Source organism: Dermochelys coriacea, chromosome 10, assembly GCF_009764565.3.
Source record: "Dermochelys coriacea isolate rDerCor1 chromosome 10, rDerCor1.pri.v4, whole genome shotgun sequence".
Classification (NCBI taxonomy): Eukaryota; Metazoa; Chordata; order Testudines; family Dermochelyidae; genus Dermochelys; species Dermochelys coriacea.
The window spans coordinates 59,306,297-59,323,358 of record NC_050077.1 but is presented as its reverse complement, the minus strand read 5'-3'; the positions used below and the strand labels follow the sequence as shown (position 1 = coordinate 59,323,358).

The 17,062-nt window shown below is 37.4% G+C and overlaps 1 protein-coding gene across 1 annotated transcript in view; it reads left to right on the top strand.

Annotated features, from left to right (window-relative positions):
• The window catches only part of LOC119863058 (myocardial zonula adherens protein-like), a 55,723-nt gene that overhangs the window by 19,729 nt on the left and 18,932 nt on the right, over positions 1 to 17,062 (top strand). The window contains exon 9 of the mRNA XM_038420809.2: positions 16,778 to 16,861. Within this exon, the coding sequence (XP_038276737.2) occupies positions 16,778 to 16,861 (84 nt within the window). The remainder of the gene's footprint in view (positions 1 to 16,777; positions 16,862 to 17,062) is intronic.

Below are 17,062 nucleotides of genomic sequence, written 5' to 3'. Positions count from 1 at the left end.
TCTCCAGTGCTCATTTATTTAATTGATTTCTGGCAGAACATATTAAGAATTATTACTGGAATTTCATTTCAGTGTAGATAAGCAAACTAGCACCCTGCAGATTCTTCTTTCACAAAACTACTAGAATTATCTCTTCAGCCATGACATGCAGGGCAGGTAAGGTGATTCCAGGAATATTTGTGAAGAATTCTAAATAGGATGAGCTAATTTTTGCTCTTTATTGCAAAATATGTACTAAATTGAATGGGTGCAACTTGTTAGGAATTTGCCTCAACATAGTTGTACCTTCTTGGCTCACTAGAGGTTCTACAACTACAGTCTTTCCATAATGAGTGTTTTGGCAAAAGCATACAAAAATATTGGACCAAATTCATTCCTAGTGTAACTTCATAAACTTCAGTAAAATAACTGAAGATGAGTTTGTCTGGTTGGATCCTTATAATATAGAAGAGTATGTTCATCTTGGAATACCTTTTTGTATCACTGCTAAAGCTTTAAAACAAGCTTTCTGCTCATGTGTATAACTTAATCACTGTCCTCATCCTAGAGAATAGAAAGTCATATGACACCTATCAAGTCATTTCTTGGCCCTTGTGCAAGTCTCCACTTAGTTAAGATAAAAGGCTGGTGACTTGAATAGTTTTTTGTTTTTTTTTAATTATGGCAATTGGGGAAAATTCATATTGTCACACAGCCATAAGGAATGTAAAACTACAAAAAACTATTGGCATCTTTGTTAATCAATTTCATCATGAGCTTCACATGGATATTTTCAGTGGCACCTTCTTTTTCATTTTCTTTTAAGGTGAACTAACTTCCCTTTCTTCTTTCTCCTTTTTCACCACTAACAGTTTTTGGCATTCCCAAGATAGGGATTTGTGATTGGTCAACCCTTATCAGCTCAGATAATGCCAAATACAAGCTTGGGCCCTGAATTTACAATGAGCTCAGTGTGTGTGGATTACTGTGCCCACATAGAGTTCCATTACAGTCAGAGTTCTGTGCAGATCCCAGCACAATTAGTGCTGCATTCTCTACTTTCTGCAGTTCATAATGGATTCTGCAGCAGATGATGATCATACTGCAATAGGTTTGGGAACCCTGTTTCCTTAACTGCATGAGGATATGGGTTAATTTATGCTTTCCCCAGCATTCTGAAATAATCTGTTTCAGGCTACATCTAAATTGATGTCAGCCTGCCTTTTTTTTTTTTAAACTGTGTATTCAAATAGTTGTATTTATTCAAACGGCTTGAGTAAAGCAGTCTTATATATGATAGAAACTAGAGCTCCTGCAAAAAAGGAACAGTCCATAATGGGGAAGAGGTGGGTGTTAATATTTTTCCTCCCCCGCCCCAGTTGCTTGTGCACGCCCTTTAAATACTTGATTTACCTATGGATAAAGCACAATAAGTGCTCATGCTTTTATGTCCATTCTGAAATCAAAGCTTCAAACGGAATTTCTTGGAGTGGATTCATTGGATAAGCGAATGAGTGCTGCTAACAGATACCTGAGATGTCAGCACCAGAATTTCTGCTTTTGGTGGGGTGAAGGAATCTGTACTCCTGGAAATGGTGTCTGTGAAGACAGTGGCACCACTGATTTGGAAGTAAATTAAAAGGCTTCTTGTATCACCTTTAAATTAAATTAATGTCTTCATGTATCTCCTAAACATGGGAGACTTTAGAGCTCCACAGTTAAGTAAAGTTCAGAGACTTGGGCATACTCGGTGTTCAACAGAGTATACCCAGAACCGCCGCTTCTGTTAGTCTTTTTTAAATTATTTAGGTAATAGCTCGTAACTTGGGGAGGTAGAATTTATTAAGGTACCTTATTAATCACTATTGCAGTACATTCATGGCTTGTCTCTATTCAAAAACAAAAACCCATCCTACTGTTCATAGGGATGTGTTCATCTTAAGAAGAATGACGACATCCTTTTAAATAGTATCACTGAAAAAGAGTGACACTATTTTACAATTAGGAAATTATTTTATAATGCAGTTTGGCATCACTGTGGCCTGGCTTTGAGAAAACAGGTTACTTTAGGAACCCCAGAACAGAAATATGTGGTATCTAAATTAGAAATACCAACAATGCTTGTATAAGGTGAAGCAAAATGTGATGATGTGTTGTTTTTTTTTTTTTAATAAGAAGCTTTAAACTACAGAGCTAAGTGAGAAGCTCAGGTAAGCATCTGTTTGCTTGATTACAGAATAAGCTTTTGTTAGTTACCTCTCAACCTGTCAACATCCAAATGTAGACTTAAATGCTATGAGATTCATTCTTTCAGTATAAATAACACTGTAAACTCAGTTTTTATTATTTATTCTGATATAAATTATTTTCAGCAATAAAAGTGAAGGAGCAACAATCTGTGTGGAATACAAGTGGTGAGAGGCTAAGATCAATGGTGTCCTTTAAAATGAAGGATAGTTGAGGTCTGAATTGAACATCATTATTACAACAGTATCACAGGGGTGCTGTGAGGATTAATACATTAAAGTTTGTTGGGCGCTCAGACACCAGGGTAATGGGGGCCATATAAGTGTCTTAATATGGTACCATCCCAACTGGATGATCGTTAAATCCCAAGAGACTGTACTGTTTAGTCAGACAGGCAGTCATAAATATAAAGGGAAGGGTAAACACATTTAAAATCCCTCCTGGCCAGAGGAAAAACCCTTTCAACTGTAAAGGGTAAAGAAGCTAGTATAACTCGCTGGCACCTGACCAAAATGACCAATGAGGAGACAAGATACATTCAATGCTGGAGGGGGAGAAACAAAGGCGCTCTCTGTCTGTGTGTTGTTTTTGCCAGGAACAGAAAAGGAATGGAGTCTTAGAACTTAGTAAGTAATCTAGCTAGATATGCGTTAGATTCTGTTTTGTTTAAATGTCTGATAAAATAAGCTGGGCTGAATGGAATGTATAGTCCTGTTTTTGTGTCTTTTTGTAACTTACGATTTTGCCTAGAGGGATTCTCTATGTTTTGAATCTGATTGCCCTGTAAAGTATTTACCATCCTGATTTTACAGAGGTGATTCTTTTTACTTTTTCTTCAATTAAAATTCTTCTTTTAAGAACCTGATTGTTTCTTCGTGGTTCTTAAGATCCAAGAATTTGGGTTTGTGTTCACCTATGCAAATTGGTGAGGATTTTTATCAAGCCTTCCCCAGGAAAGGGGGTATAGGGTTTGGGGAGGATTTTGGGGGGAAAGACATTTCCAAGCGGGCTCTTTCCCTATTATATATTTGTTAGATGCTTGGTGGTGGCAGCAATAAAGTCCAAGGGCAAAAGGTAAAATAGTTTGTATCTTCGGGAAGTTTTAACCTAAGCTGGTAAAAATAATCTTAGGGGGTTTTTTGCAGGTCCCCACATCTGTACCCTAGAGTTCAGAGTGGGGAAAGAACCTTGACACTGCCTGATCTAATTCCTATAGGTTCTAATAGGAGATAGCTCTGGTGGCAAGACTGCACTCCAACTTTGGGGCACCTGAGACCAGATCTGTCAACCCCGTGGGGATCTGTTTTCACTGTGCACACCAGGATTTGAGGGACCTTGAGAAGCAAATATCAAAACTTAGACCCGTCTACCCAATTTCTTTCCCTATTTTCCCAATTCCTGTTCCCTCTGCCATAAGATTTTCCTGTATGAAAAAGTTAACATATTTCCTTTTAACAGTTTTTCAGCCTACCTCCATTGTAGTGCAATACTTTTTCCTATATAGAGGCAGCTTTGTGCTAGCCCTTATCTTTCTTTGTACCAAGAGTTTGTGTGAAATCCCATATATTCCATGTGTCCCATGTGTAGAAGGTGCCAAATAAATAAGAGACCCTGCCCCAGAGAGTCTATATCACTTAAAAGCAAATACAGGTTCTATACAGAAGTATCCAAAACTGAGCAAGCACAGACTGGAAATGAGTTTTTATGGCTAGAGTGCTCCACATAATAGGTGGATCTTCAGTGCTGTTGTAGGAGGAGACTGAGGGCACTTGGCAAACAATAATTAAGGGGAAGCTACAAGCGAGAAGGGTTGCATGAAACTAGAAGGGGCTGAAGGAGACACTGTCTAGATTAGGAAATATGTTAGCTAGTACACTTGCACTAATATGTTTTTAAACACAAGTGTAGACAGTGTCCAGCATTTTAAAAAAAGTGTTAGCAGGTTTTGGTCAACCCTATTCTAGACGTGTCCAAAAGGAGCAGTCCAAAGTGAAGCATGGATGTAGGAGGCAGTGAGGACAGATGTACAGATTGACTAAGAGTTGATGCAGAAGGAGTCACATTAAAATAATGCTATTAAACCCTGCTCTTCACAGAGGCCCCAATCTTGCTGGCATTGAAGGCAATGGCAAAATGATCATTGAATTCAATGGGACCAAAAATCAAGCCTGAGATCAACCTTCTGTGTTCGACATGCCAGGAGTGTTTTCGCCAAAGTTCTCCCTATTTTAAAAGAAACCCTCATCTTACATGCTGTAGTAAAAGTTTAATCAGCTTGAGCTAGACAAACTAGTTGTAATTTCAGGACATAAATTAAACAGAAGCACAGAAACTAACTGCCAGAGGAAAATAAAAGTTAAATTAGACATGAAAGGGAAATTGACTGGAATCTGTGACCTTCAACATCTCTTTGCATTAGATCCCACACAAAGCCATTTTACAGCCTCATAGGGTTTCTTTATTATGTGAGAGACAAAGAGAATAGTTGGTTAGAGAACTTTCTTGCCAGCTGTTGTTGTTGCATGATAGTCTGGTGTTATAAATAGGGAAGAACCGCAGATGATTTAACACTGACAGATTTTCTCAAAGCAGAACTTACTTGTTAAATAAATGTGTTCCCAATTGTGACAAAGCTCCAACCTTGTCTCAGTGGGTCCCGCGTTTCCAGGCAGATTTATGCTAGCCTCAGAGGCTAACTGTGACCCTCCACATAGCCCTTCTCTCTCTAGAGGCGAGGGTCAGAGCCTACTCAGCCATTTTCATCATAAGCCAACAGGGGAGGTGGGAAGAAGCCACCCTCCCTCGCACAGTCTCTGTTGTCTCATTGTCTCTGTGATTAATCGGGGAGAGTGGGGGCGGGGGAGGGAGCTGGGCCCACCCTCTACTCCAGGCTCCAGCCCAGGGACCCTAATAGTAGCAGCTATTTGTTGCTGACTTTTTGAAACAGGACAAGTACAATTCCCTGGGCCACTTCCCCACGGCAGCCCCCACTTCCTCAACATCTACTTCATCCCTAACTCAGGGCCCCCTTCCTTGTGCCTGATCGGGTTGGTCCTGCCCAGTTTCTCCAGCAGCACAGCTTCCTACTACTACTCCTGACATACACCTCTAACTGACTAACTAGGAGGCATTTAACTAGTTCCAGTGAGCCCTTGATTGGCTTCAGGTGTCCCAATCAACCTAGCTGTCTCTACTGCTTTCTGGAAGGATCTTAATTAGCCAGGTGTCTTGATTAACCTGGAGCAACTGCCATGTGGTTACCATGGTAACAGGGATTTGTTTAGCTAGAGCTAATCTATCTGTTTCTCATTACTTTCCTATAACCATCTGGCCCTGCCCTGTCACACAATACACTGTACTTCCTTTTTACTTACTGTGCCAATGGCTGCATGTGAAAGACCCCACCACCATGGTAGGTGGAGAATCTCAATGTCTGGTGGCCTGGCATATTTATATTTTTAAAAAGAAATTGTGCCAACTTTAGGAAGTTTACAGTGCAGGTTCTTTTAGGAAAGGAAGTGTCAGAGAAGGTGGATCATCTGGATCTCAGTGGATAAATTGAAGTGAGCATTAATATGGGAGAAATTGAGAGACTATCAATAGTCTGCTTCTTGCTTTCCCTGTGTATACATCTTAAAGTAACCACTTGGTTATTAACCAGACAGGCTAATGCCTAATGCAGTGAAAGAAAGGTCAAAGGTGGTGAAACACTTAGGCAGAACTGTCACATTGAAGTGGGCAGAAATGTTTTCTTCAAAACACTTTCACTGGAGAGATCAGCCACCAATAAGACGACACAGAACTGGACAGGCAGATGCAGATTTATGAGACCATTTATGAGGCAAGATGATAGCAATGCTTTTGACCTGATAATGGTGTTGCTGCCAAACCTTTGCCTCGCTTTTTCTGTCTACTTAAATTCATGGACATGGGTGAAATCTTGCTCTTTAAAGTGATCTTTTCCTTCTTTTGCCATGGTGGAGGATAGCTGTAATTGCCTCCGTCCCCAAAAACCTTTTGCAGGGACTTTGTTAAGAAAAACAACAAGTTAAAAGAACTTAAAATGAAACGAAACAAATATTTTTAGTTTTTTTTAAAACAAACAAAAGTATTCATCTAGGCTGAGTGACTGTGCTAAATTTCAAACTGGTGAAATTTAAAAGATTTGAAGTTTCTTTCCTTTGCTTTTGAGTATTATGCTGTAAAAACAAGATCACATTTTCATTACACGAGGGACTTTATTTGATATAATAAAGCATTTCATCACTGAGAGGATTGAATTTGAAATTTGAAACTGAGCATTTTGGGAGAGATAGAGATTTAAAGGGGAAAGAGAGAGTTTTTTTTCTTTGGCAGGAAATTATCTACAGAATAGAAATTTAGAATGACATTCCCCTAACCTACTGAATTGAACTGTCTCCAGGTCATGGCACACGAGCTGTTCTCCACATTTAGTCTCAGATTCATTGGAAGATAAGTGGCGGCCAGACATAAGAAAAAGAAGCTATATCCTTTTTTTATTGCAGCAGATATTGGCATGAAAAGGAGAATGTTTGTATACCATCTGCTAAGGAGTGAATCCTAACCCAAATAATGAAGATACACATTATATTGAACAAATGGAAAAGAGAAGGAATCGTGACAAAAAAGGCTATATGACCAGCTGAAAACTGCTTACTCAAGACATTTCAGAAACTCCAGGCATATTATATGGTATTGCCAGTTTTAATATGGAAATACTTTTAAAACTGTAAAAGAAGCAACACTGAAACATGGACGGTGGAATCACCATCCAAATTGGGATGCTGTATTTTTACTAACAAAACTCTATACTTGTGTGGGATACAACATATCTATATATTTTTCAACAAAGGAGCCAACAAGCAGAAAGAAAAGCCATATGGGAACATGGCTTAAGAAGAGCAACTTCAAAGCATAAATGGCAGATAATCATAATGCTTATGCTCAAATAAATTTGTTAGTCTCTGAGGTGCCACAAGTACTCATTTTCTTTTTGTGGAATGCCTCAGTGAATCTAAAAAATGAAGCTATACAGTCCAACATCCTACATGGAATGTATTGGACCTCTACAGGCAACAAAAATAGAACCACCAGAGATCTTTGGTGGGAATGTTCATTCATGTATTTGTGGCAGAGGCAATCTCATTTCTGATCCAGCTTCATCTATAGAGTCCACTTTGCAAAGCATAGACGCCTGCAACTTGGATTGGAGCAGCAAACCAGCTAGCATACTTAAACCCATGTTGTTATTGTATTATGGTAATTCCTAATCAGGGGGGTCAGTATCCAGTTATGCTAGACACTGTACAAACACTTCTTACACACTAGAACACCAGTGATTCCTCAGAGCTACTGTAACAGTAGATTGAGATCAAAGACTGGTGTAATATTATTAGAACTAGACAGATTAGAAAGTCCCTTAAATTAGTGCAATAATTTATGCTAAACCTAGCTTGAGTAATATCTGTTACTACAACTATGTTAAATCTGTTTTTACTGATATATATATATATGAGAGAGAGAGAGAGAGTGTGTGTGTGAAAACTGTGACGTTAAGAAAAGTAGAAGATATTATCCGAGTCTGGAGTTTTTAATGGGGCCTAAGGGAATAAGATGCTCATTCTTATTGATTTTTGATAGAGCCCCTTGGAAAAATCTCAGCTCTAATGCCTAGAATACAATAAACTTGGCTTATTTAAAAATTAAAGTTGAATGAAACATCAGACTTTTAGAATGAAATCTGGTCTTTCCTGTACAGCAACTGTCTCCCGAAAAAGATGACAAAAGGCTGAGCATTCTAGTCAGTGTTGTGATGTTTTGTCTGTCCTGTATTGTTCAGTCCATTGTGTGTTTGTAATAAGTTTAGTCATGTTTATAACTAGTTTGTCCATTTTTGTTTGTCATGTATCACCATGTTACAGATGTCAAATTTACTAATGGCAGATGAACAGTAAAATATAAATGTCTTTTATAATATACAATACTCATGTAAATGTACAATGTGATGTACTGAGAAATAACTTCAACTGGATGATATCATTGTGTGGTAAATCTTGGGTGAATTTAAATAACTGCTGGATCTACTCCAACCTGATAAATCAATACATGTTTTCAAGCCTCCAGCTCTGAAATGGATCATATTTAGCAAAAAAAAAAAAGTAAAGGTTGTGCCATTTACACAACCCCTTTTTTAAAAAGGCAAAGATTGACATGATTTTATCATTCTCTTAAATATTTTCTCTTTTTTGTCATTCTCTTTCTCATTTCCTTGGCTTTGAATTGCTTTGTACTCTCCAGATTCTTCTCTAACCTCACTGTTCACTCTGTCAGCATTTCTTTTTGAAGATTTTCTTCTGTTCCTTCCCCACATCTTTGTCCCAGGGCAGTGTCCTTTGCTTTCTCCTCTTCTTTTAATGATCTTATTCGCTCTTATGGGTTCAGAGACCTAGCTTTATGCTGATGACTCCCAAATCTAATTTTCTACCATTAACCTTACATTTCTGGCTCTTTCCTCTCAGATGTGTCTCACCATCTCAAGATCGAATTGTATAAAACAAATATTAACTTTTCAGTACAGAAAGGACACTCTGGGAGAGCCAGAGGAAGGAGTTGTATTAGATTGAAAATAATTTAAAAGAAACAATCTTGTTTGGAGCTTCAGATAGAGTGGGTCTGCGAAAGAGATTGGGAAGAGGAGAGTGTGAGAGCCTGATGCACTGAATTTGAGAGTTTGTTCCATGCACAGAAAGCAGTATAGAAGAGGACAGGAGAGGGCAAAAGAAATTAAGTAGATGTCAAAACCAGCATCTTTGCTCACATGAAAAAGAGCAAAGTAGAGTTCCAAGATGTAGTTCAGGGTGAAGTTTTGTAGGGCCTTGAAACAAAAAGTGAAAGGTTTAAACTGGGGTGACTATGCCAGGAGATGTCAGGGGAACATTTTTTCAAAGAGAGGATTGATGGTCTGTTTTAGCAAGGAAGGGAATTTGAGGAGGTCATTGTATCCAAGGTGAGAGAGAAGAGCATAGTCAAGCATCTTAAATGATGGGATGAAATAGAAAGGTTGGATTTTCTAAGTGTTGAGGAGAGTGAGACAATACAAGATTTGATGATGATCTGGATGTGTGCTGAGAGATTGAGAGTGAAAGATGACCTTGACATTGCAGGATAGGGAGGATGGGGGTGTGGTCAATGACAACAGAAAATGAGGTAAGATAGTGAGCATTGAGAAGAAAAATAAAGGGCTTTAGAGTGGCCATATTAAAGTTGAGCTGATGACTAGCCATCCAGAATGATGTGCATCCCTAACCCAGTGAGGCTTTCAGCTCTGATTAGGATCATTAGGGTCTACTGTAATACAAATAACAGTGTTGGAGAAATAGTCAGTTATGCTTGATGGGCCAGTATGGGTCTAAAGAGAGGAACAATTGTGACTCTATGTAGAGATGTTGGTAGAACCTGTGAGAAAAGATAAGAACAGCTGAGATAAGGTGTAAAGGGAGTAGAGTCAAGTGCTAGGTCAAGTGCTGAGAGAGGGGCTATGGGATATACCAAAATAGCAGTCAGAGAAGGAGGAGGAGAATGGTGAGAGGACAGTGCCATGAAAACTACTTGGGGGGACAGGATTTCTAGTAGGGAGTGACCAACAGTAATGAAGGCTAAGTAAAGATCAAGAATAAGAATGGATTAGAGCAGGGGTAGGCAACCTATGGCACACGTGCCAAAGGCAGCACGCGAGCGGATTTTCAGTGGCACTCACACTGCCTGGGTCCTGGCCACCGGTCTGGGGGGCTCTGCATTTTAACTTAATTTTAAATGAAGCTTCTTAAACATTTTAAAAACCTTATTTACTTTACATACAACAATAGTTTAGTGTTATATTAAAGACTTATAGAAAGAGACCTTCTAAAAACGTTAAAATGTATTACTGACACGCAAAACCTTAAATTAGAGTGAATAAATGAAGACTCTGCACACCACTTCTGAAAGGTTGCCGACCCCAGATTAGAGGCTCCAAGTCTTAGCCAGAAAGCTGTCCTTTTAGACCATGGTGATAACACTTTCAGTGGAGTACAGAGGATAGAAGCCAGACTGCAATGGATCCAGGAGTAAGTCTGAGAAGAGTTGGAGGATTATTTTTGTCCCAAACTGCTCCACTTCTCACCCACACCTTTCATTGTGGATAATTCTGCCATCCTTCCTATCAGGCTTTCAGCCTGATTATCATCTTTAATTTGTCATGCTCCTTCTCTCCCCATACATATTTACCTATGCCTTGAACAGGCTGCTTAAAACCCACTTCTTTCTGCAAGATATCCCTGCATGAAAACTCTGACTTCATGGCTTTTTGGTCTTGTGCCCCACGTACTGTGTGTCTGCTTTACACTGCCAATGCTCATGGCAGAGACCATCTCTTTCTGTGTGTTGGGATGTTGTGTGTGTTTTAGATTAGATTCCATGAGTTTATGTTTGTCTAGCTCTTTGCAAAATGTAAAGCACTATGGAAGATTGAAGTATCACTGCTGTTATTTTAAAAACATTTTACCAGAAAGTAAGCATATTTGAGCCAATACCCTTGTTACATTCCTAACATAGTGAAGATCACACTTTCACTTTATGTAATGTTATTTATATCAATGTACTGTATCTATATATTGTGTTTAATTTAATGCTTTATTTAATATATCTTTTATACTCATCCAAAGTTGTTGCTTCCTTTTCTATGTTTGCTTTAAATGTAGCATCTCCTCATCAAGGGTATCCTAGTCCCCTAAAAGTTTTTATACAATCAGGTTTGATTGCTTCTTAATGTCTTTTCCCAACATGAAAGGCCATAGGGTGGGAATTTAATACCTTTTATCCAAAGATGCAGTGAATGGCCTCTTAGTGGAGGTCTAAATCCACCGTCAGCTCCTGGACAAGGCTTCAGCCGCTCTATATCCCCTTTGTGGTGGCTCCTCCAGGTCCTGGACTGCAGCAGTTGCCAAGAACCTGACTGTCCCCTTCAAAGGGTCAGAATAACTGCAAGCTCACTGTCTACATTCCTGCTCATCCTTCATGCTGGCCTATGTGCATTTGGCACAGAGAATAGCTCTGCCACATTCAGGGGGTGCAACGTCTTTCTGCACCTCTGTCCTCCTCCCTGCACAGTGGAGAGATGTCTGTGGCTTGTCCACTGCTGGGTGTGTTTCACCCCTAATGGATTTAGGATCATTTTAGTCAGCATAGCTAAAATCTTGGATTGAATGAAATGTCACTTATATATAGTATATAAAATAACAGTATTATAGGATTTAAGGAGTTAGGTATTTTGTGTAACAACTCACTGCCAATGTAATCCACATGGTCCAATCAGATCCTCTATTGATCTTACCCCATATTGTTTTTACTGATATAAACAAATACGCTTTTAGGTCTTAGGAAACTTTGCTTTTCTTACACACTTGTGTACTTACTAGATTACAATTTTAGCACAGTTCTCCAAAGGAACTGAAGAAAAGGATGAATGGAATTTAACTGCAGCCATAAAACCATGTTAAAATGAGCCAAGAAATGTTGCTGTTGGTGTGTATGGTTCAGAACTCCGAGCCGTTAGTGGCTCCTGCCTTGGAACACAAATGCAGTAAATCTGATGCCAAATCATAGAATACCAGTTGAATGAAAATCAGTCAATACCATGTTGGGGAGAGATGGAAGAATCCATCAAGCTTTCCATCTTGGTGTTCTGTTCTGTATTTCAATATGTTCCTTTTAATTCTAGCATTTTCATTGTTGTTCTAGGTATAATCTCCCTAGACCATTTTCAGATCATTCAGATCTGTATATACAGTGCTAACTCTGAGTAGATGTGGAATATATATGAATATATACGTAGATTCCATTTTAATCAGACTACATCTACTTGTACCTGACAGTGTGATATTGAACCATCTTCTTTGCTCAATTTTAACTTCCATGGTGTAAAGGCTTTGAATTATAATCGCTCTGTGAACCAGTAAAATAAACTGTTATGAAAAGGTAGACGTGTAAGGCCCTAGTTGACTTTCAAAAATGTTTATTGGTGTCTAATTAGATTACTACTCTAAATAAAAACATTTGTTTTCCAAATTAATTTAAAAATCAGAATTGGCACCAACTACTGTGTAATATCTCCAGTAACAGGATCTGCCTCAGTAAGGGAAAAATTGTCCTCTGATTACACAGCTGTACTTGGTTTCAAGCTGAACCTCTGCTCTCACTACACATACAGATGTCTGATAGCAAAATGATTTCCTTCTGTGCATGGCAGGGGAACAGAATATTAATGCCAAATACCACCATAAGAAAACAATTTATACTGTCAGTATATTCCACTTTCAAAATTGTGGGAAGACTAAACCCACTTATAATAAAAATGCTGGCTGAACTATAATTATAGTGTTAGGCACAGCAATAATTAAAGACCAGGATCAATAGCTGTCAAGTATCTGCAGGTGCTATAAACATTACTTTTCTATGAAAATATGAAAGCTGAAAAGATCACTTAAAATCTAGTTTTAAATGACAATGCTAATGGAACTATATTTTAGCCAGAGAAGAATCTGCTATTTAAAGTGAAAGACAGATCAAGGAACACCAGCTTGAACTGAAAATAAACCCCTTATTTGCAAAGAAATGGATGAGTTGATCATAGCATTTCTTCACTGCTATGTATCTTGTCATTATCATTTAGTTGAAAAATTTACAGTATGGAATTTACTCTTGCCTTTTTTTCAGTAATTGAATTGCCACCTCTTTTTATGACACATTTATTGAAAATAAATGATTAAAAATACAAATTAGACACATCACTTTTATTAAGATAAATACCCATGTTGGCTGTACTTCTTTTTATTATTGTCTTCACAAATCTTATGCTTTAAGTTCTTTGCATTTTTTTTATTCATCAATGTTTTACTCTAACCTTTTCCAGGTCTTTCTCTTTAGAACTGTTTTGGGGTTTTTTGCACTCATTAATTTTTTATATTGGTTTGCAATGGATATTTTGTGAAAGTGATGGCCATTGTATTTAATATTTAAATTGAATTTTTCAGATTCTTTTCCTCTTTCTCTGAGACCTTTTTATTGTTTATTTTCAGATATGCTGGAGAGCTTTACATAGAAGGGGTTTTTAATAGCAAAAAACAGTTTAATAAAAAAAAATTTTAAAGGGGGGAAAAATAGATGAAATGAAGAGAGAGAGAGAGAGAGCTAGCCAGGCTTTTGGACTTTGTTTTACTCTGATGCATGTTAGTGATATTACCTCAAACACCTTATCTCTCCAGTGTACCACAGTGACAGTTATAAGTGGAAAATTGAATTATTCGGAACTTCAGTTGCCTTCTGATTGGCTGTTTTTTTAATTTAATTCATTAAAATAAAACTTTACTGCACTTCTATGAATAAATAGTTTTTACTTTTTTTTCCTTAAAATTTTATATATAAAGGTCACAGCCATTCAGCAATCTGACAGGGTAAAATCCATTTAGTTTAATGAGAATTTTATAGAAAATACCTATTTTTATTGCTCATGGGCATTTTTATAATTTTCTTGTGGCAACATAGTTATAGGCATTTATATAATTTTTCTTGGCTCACAGCCCAAACTATTGAATTTAATTGTGGTGGTGGCGTGGGAAATGTTCACGTTTTTGTGCTATGGCATATCCAGTTTTGCTGAGTGGCAGCTCCAGTAGCATTCCCCTTCCTTCATCTGCACAGTGCTAGGTTGTATACTAGTATAGCAGGTCTAAAGAAGAATCTGCATGCATGACTTTTTTTTTTTCTTTTTTTCATATGTTGTATTCCAGCATCTATGGATAACAGTAAAATCACTTATGTCAATGGGTACTCCATGAGCAGGAGGATATACCTACATGCAGAAGTAGGCAGGAATGGGGCCTAGGTTTGCTAAAACTCTAACTTGATGTCTGATTCTGCTTCTATGGAAGTCCAACATCAAAATTCATCCTGACTTCAGTGAAACCAGAATGCAGTTGTTAGTGTGATCTTTTGATTTTTATTTTTTTAAATGGTTGATTATTCAGTATAGGTGGACTGGAACTTAACTGTTTAAGTTCTGACATGACTTCATACAGAATCCAGTAAATAATATTGGCTATCAGCCCTTTTTCCTGCACCTAGGACATTACCTGCATCCTTTAAAATATATTATTTTTAGATTAAAAGCTATGTTTATACCCACAATTGTATTTTATATTAGAGAGGCGCCATTGACTCAAATTCCAAAATATAGTTGGGATGTAAACAGAAATGTGACCTTTCAAAAAACCACTAGAAAAGGTTGTTCTTAAGTATTTCCAGGCAGTGGAAGCAAAACATTACAGCATTCAGAAACTGAAAGCAGAGCCTGTCAAAAAAATTTCACTGATTTTTTTGTTTGTTTGTTTTTCACCCACAAATCTTTTCATTGAAAAATTTCTACCAGCTTTACCTGAAAGTTAATCTGACTTCATTATTATTGTCCAGGCTGGAAAAAAAAGTTAAGTAAACAAAGTATATATAGTAAATAAAAAAACTAGATTTTAAAAGAAAATTCTGTTTTAATGATCTAGGGGAATGGTTCTTGTAACATAAAACTTATCAGCGTCTCTTCATGCAGACCATTAAAGAATCCTTAAACAGTTTAGAAAATACCATTAATAACTTAAACTAATTTTAAAATATTTATTTGTTAATAGGATGAATAACTGAGTAGTGTCATTTTGTTCTTAAAGGGGTACAGTCTGGTGTATTAAGTTATTTATTACTAATACATATTAGTATATTACTAATAACCTAAATTTCAGGTCTAAAGTCTGACTCTAGACAATGGCCCTTTAATACAACATACAAATTTGGAACAACCAAGAAATTCATGTACTTTGAATGTAGCATTGGTTTTGCATTGCAGCACTCTATGTAAAATGTTCAGGTATAACTTCTTACATACATGTAGTAAGTACTGGAAAATGTCCATTTCTGCTCCTCTCGAGCCTTCCTCCAAAATTCTCTTTGTACTAGCCTATGCTATGGAAACTGTATACTAAAAAACATCACTGCTAGCACGGCTTAGTCGTATTGTGTATAGTTTTAAAACAATGTTTTAAGGCTATACCAGTTCCACTGTAGTGGCACAACTAGTTAACCTGAAACTGTTCTTGAAAAGTGTAGTTTTTGTAATGTAGGTGTAACCTGAGCTGTCTTCTGTCACTCTTGGTGCTGCATCTCTCTCTTGTGCCTGAAACTACATCATATTCACACACCCACAACAAGCAGCGTCCCTTTTTCTCCTTTAGGTTCTTAGAATGTACTTTTGCAAAGCCTTCAGTGCTCATCTCTTCAATCTTGTCTACTCCATTTTGTGTTTTGAGCTGTTATATTAGTGTTCTGTTCCAAACAACATACAGATCACTTCAGTGGAACTCACTTAAGCAATCAGTTAACAGGTTTCTTAAAATACTCCTTCACAAGAGTCAGAAATACACATGTTGGGCCAGAACCTCAGCTGCAGGCAAGCAGCATCAGCACAACTTGGCAGGGGGACAAAAGGGGAGACAATGGAGGCTTTCAGAGGCTACTTGCTCCAAACCAGCCCCCCAGTTTAAGAACACCCTTGAGCCATCTACCAATGACCCCAAGGGACTGGTACTGCAACTGGGGAGCTCTGTGGCATTTTGGTCATGCCCATCTTTTTCTGGACATACCCATTGTAGTAGTGGCTGGGAGGGATGTGTGATTAAAAATTGCTACAATAATATGCAAAGATCCCACTACTCAGGGGAGATCCTCTTGTAGCTGGGTAAATTAGCTTTTAAGACAAGTTTGCACAAATTGAGTGGTGAAAGGTTGCCCTAATGAAGGGTGGAATCTGAAGTTATTAATATTGTATTGATGTTGATATTGTTCCCTATAGAGCCCAGAAAATGTCACATTATTGTAGAGGTGACCTCTTATTGTTATTTTATCATCAATCTGACAAGCAATTGTTGATGATGACTTTTTTCCCCAACTATGAAATATAAAAGTTTTCATATAGAAATATTTGAATTTTCATGCTATGCCAAATAAATGCCAAAAAAAGGGCAAGAGATTAGCACCATGTAATAAAAGTTTTGGGTGAGTTCAAAACCTGAGAGCAGAGTCCTCTGAACCCTGTAATTTAGTTGGTTTTATTTTGTTACATATTTTTATATCAGCTAGTTGTTACTTGAAAACTTTTACTTTCCATAGTCTAAAAATGCATGAAGTGTCAGAAGCCATGTTAGTACACATGTATGATCATGGCATCTGCATTAAGCCATGTTAGTGCATGTCTGTGATCATGGTATAAACTACCCAAGCTGACCCTTTTGAATTCAAACTGTTTTGGAATATATACACATTCTAGAACAGAAAGTACAATATTGGCTGCACACTGAAATCCAATGAGTTTTGGTTTGTGGAATAGTCTTTTGTTTGTTCTTTTTTTATCTCTTTTTGCCTTAAGATCTTCCTTTATTTTTTTCATTCATAGATTGAAATACTAAAGAAAAAGATCAAGCAAAAGGAATTGTTTATAATGCAGCTTCTAGAAAAAATTTCTTTCCTAGAATGTGAGGTAAGGACTTCAATTAGCTTTACTTTTTTAAGGGTTAAAATTATTTTGATGTGATTTACAAGAACTGTTAGAGTTGTAACTATGCTGTCTGATATTTCCTTTATGTAAATTCACTGTATGTAGTAACTGGTCTTAAATATGGAAACAGAAATAGTTGTAACATCAGGATCATCATGAATGCATGTAATAAACAAATAATCT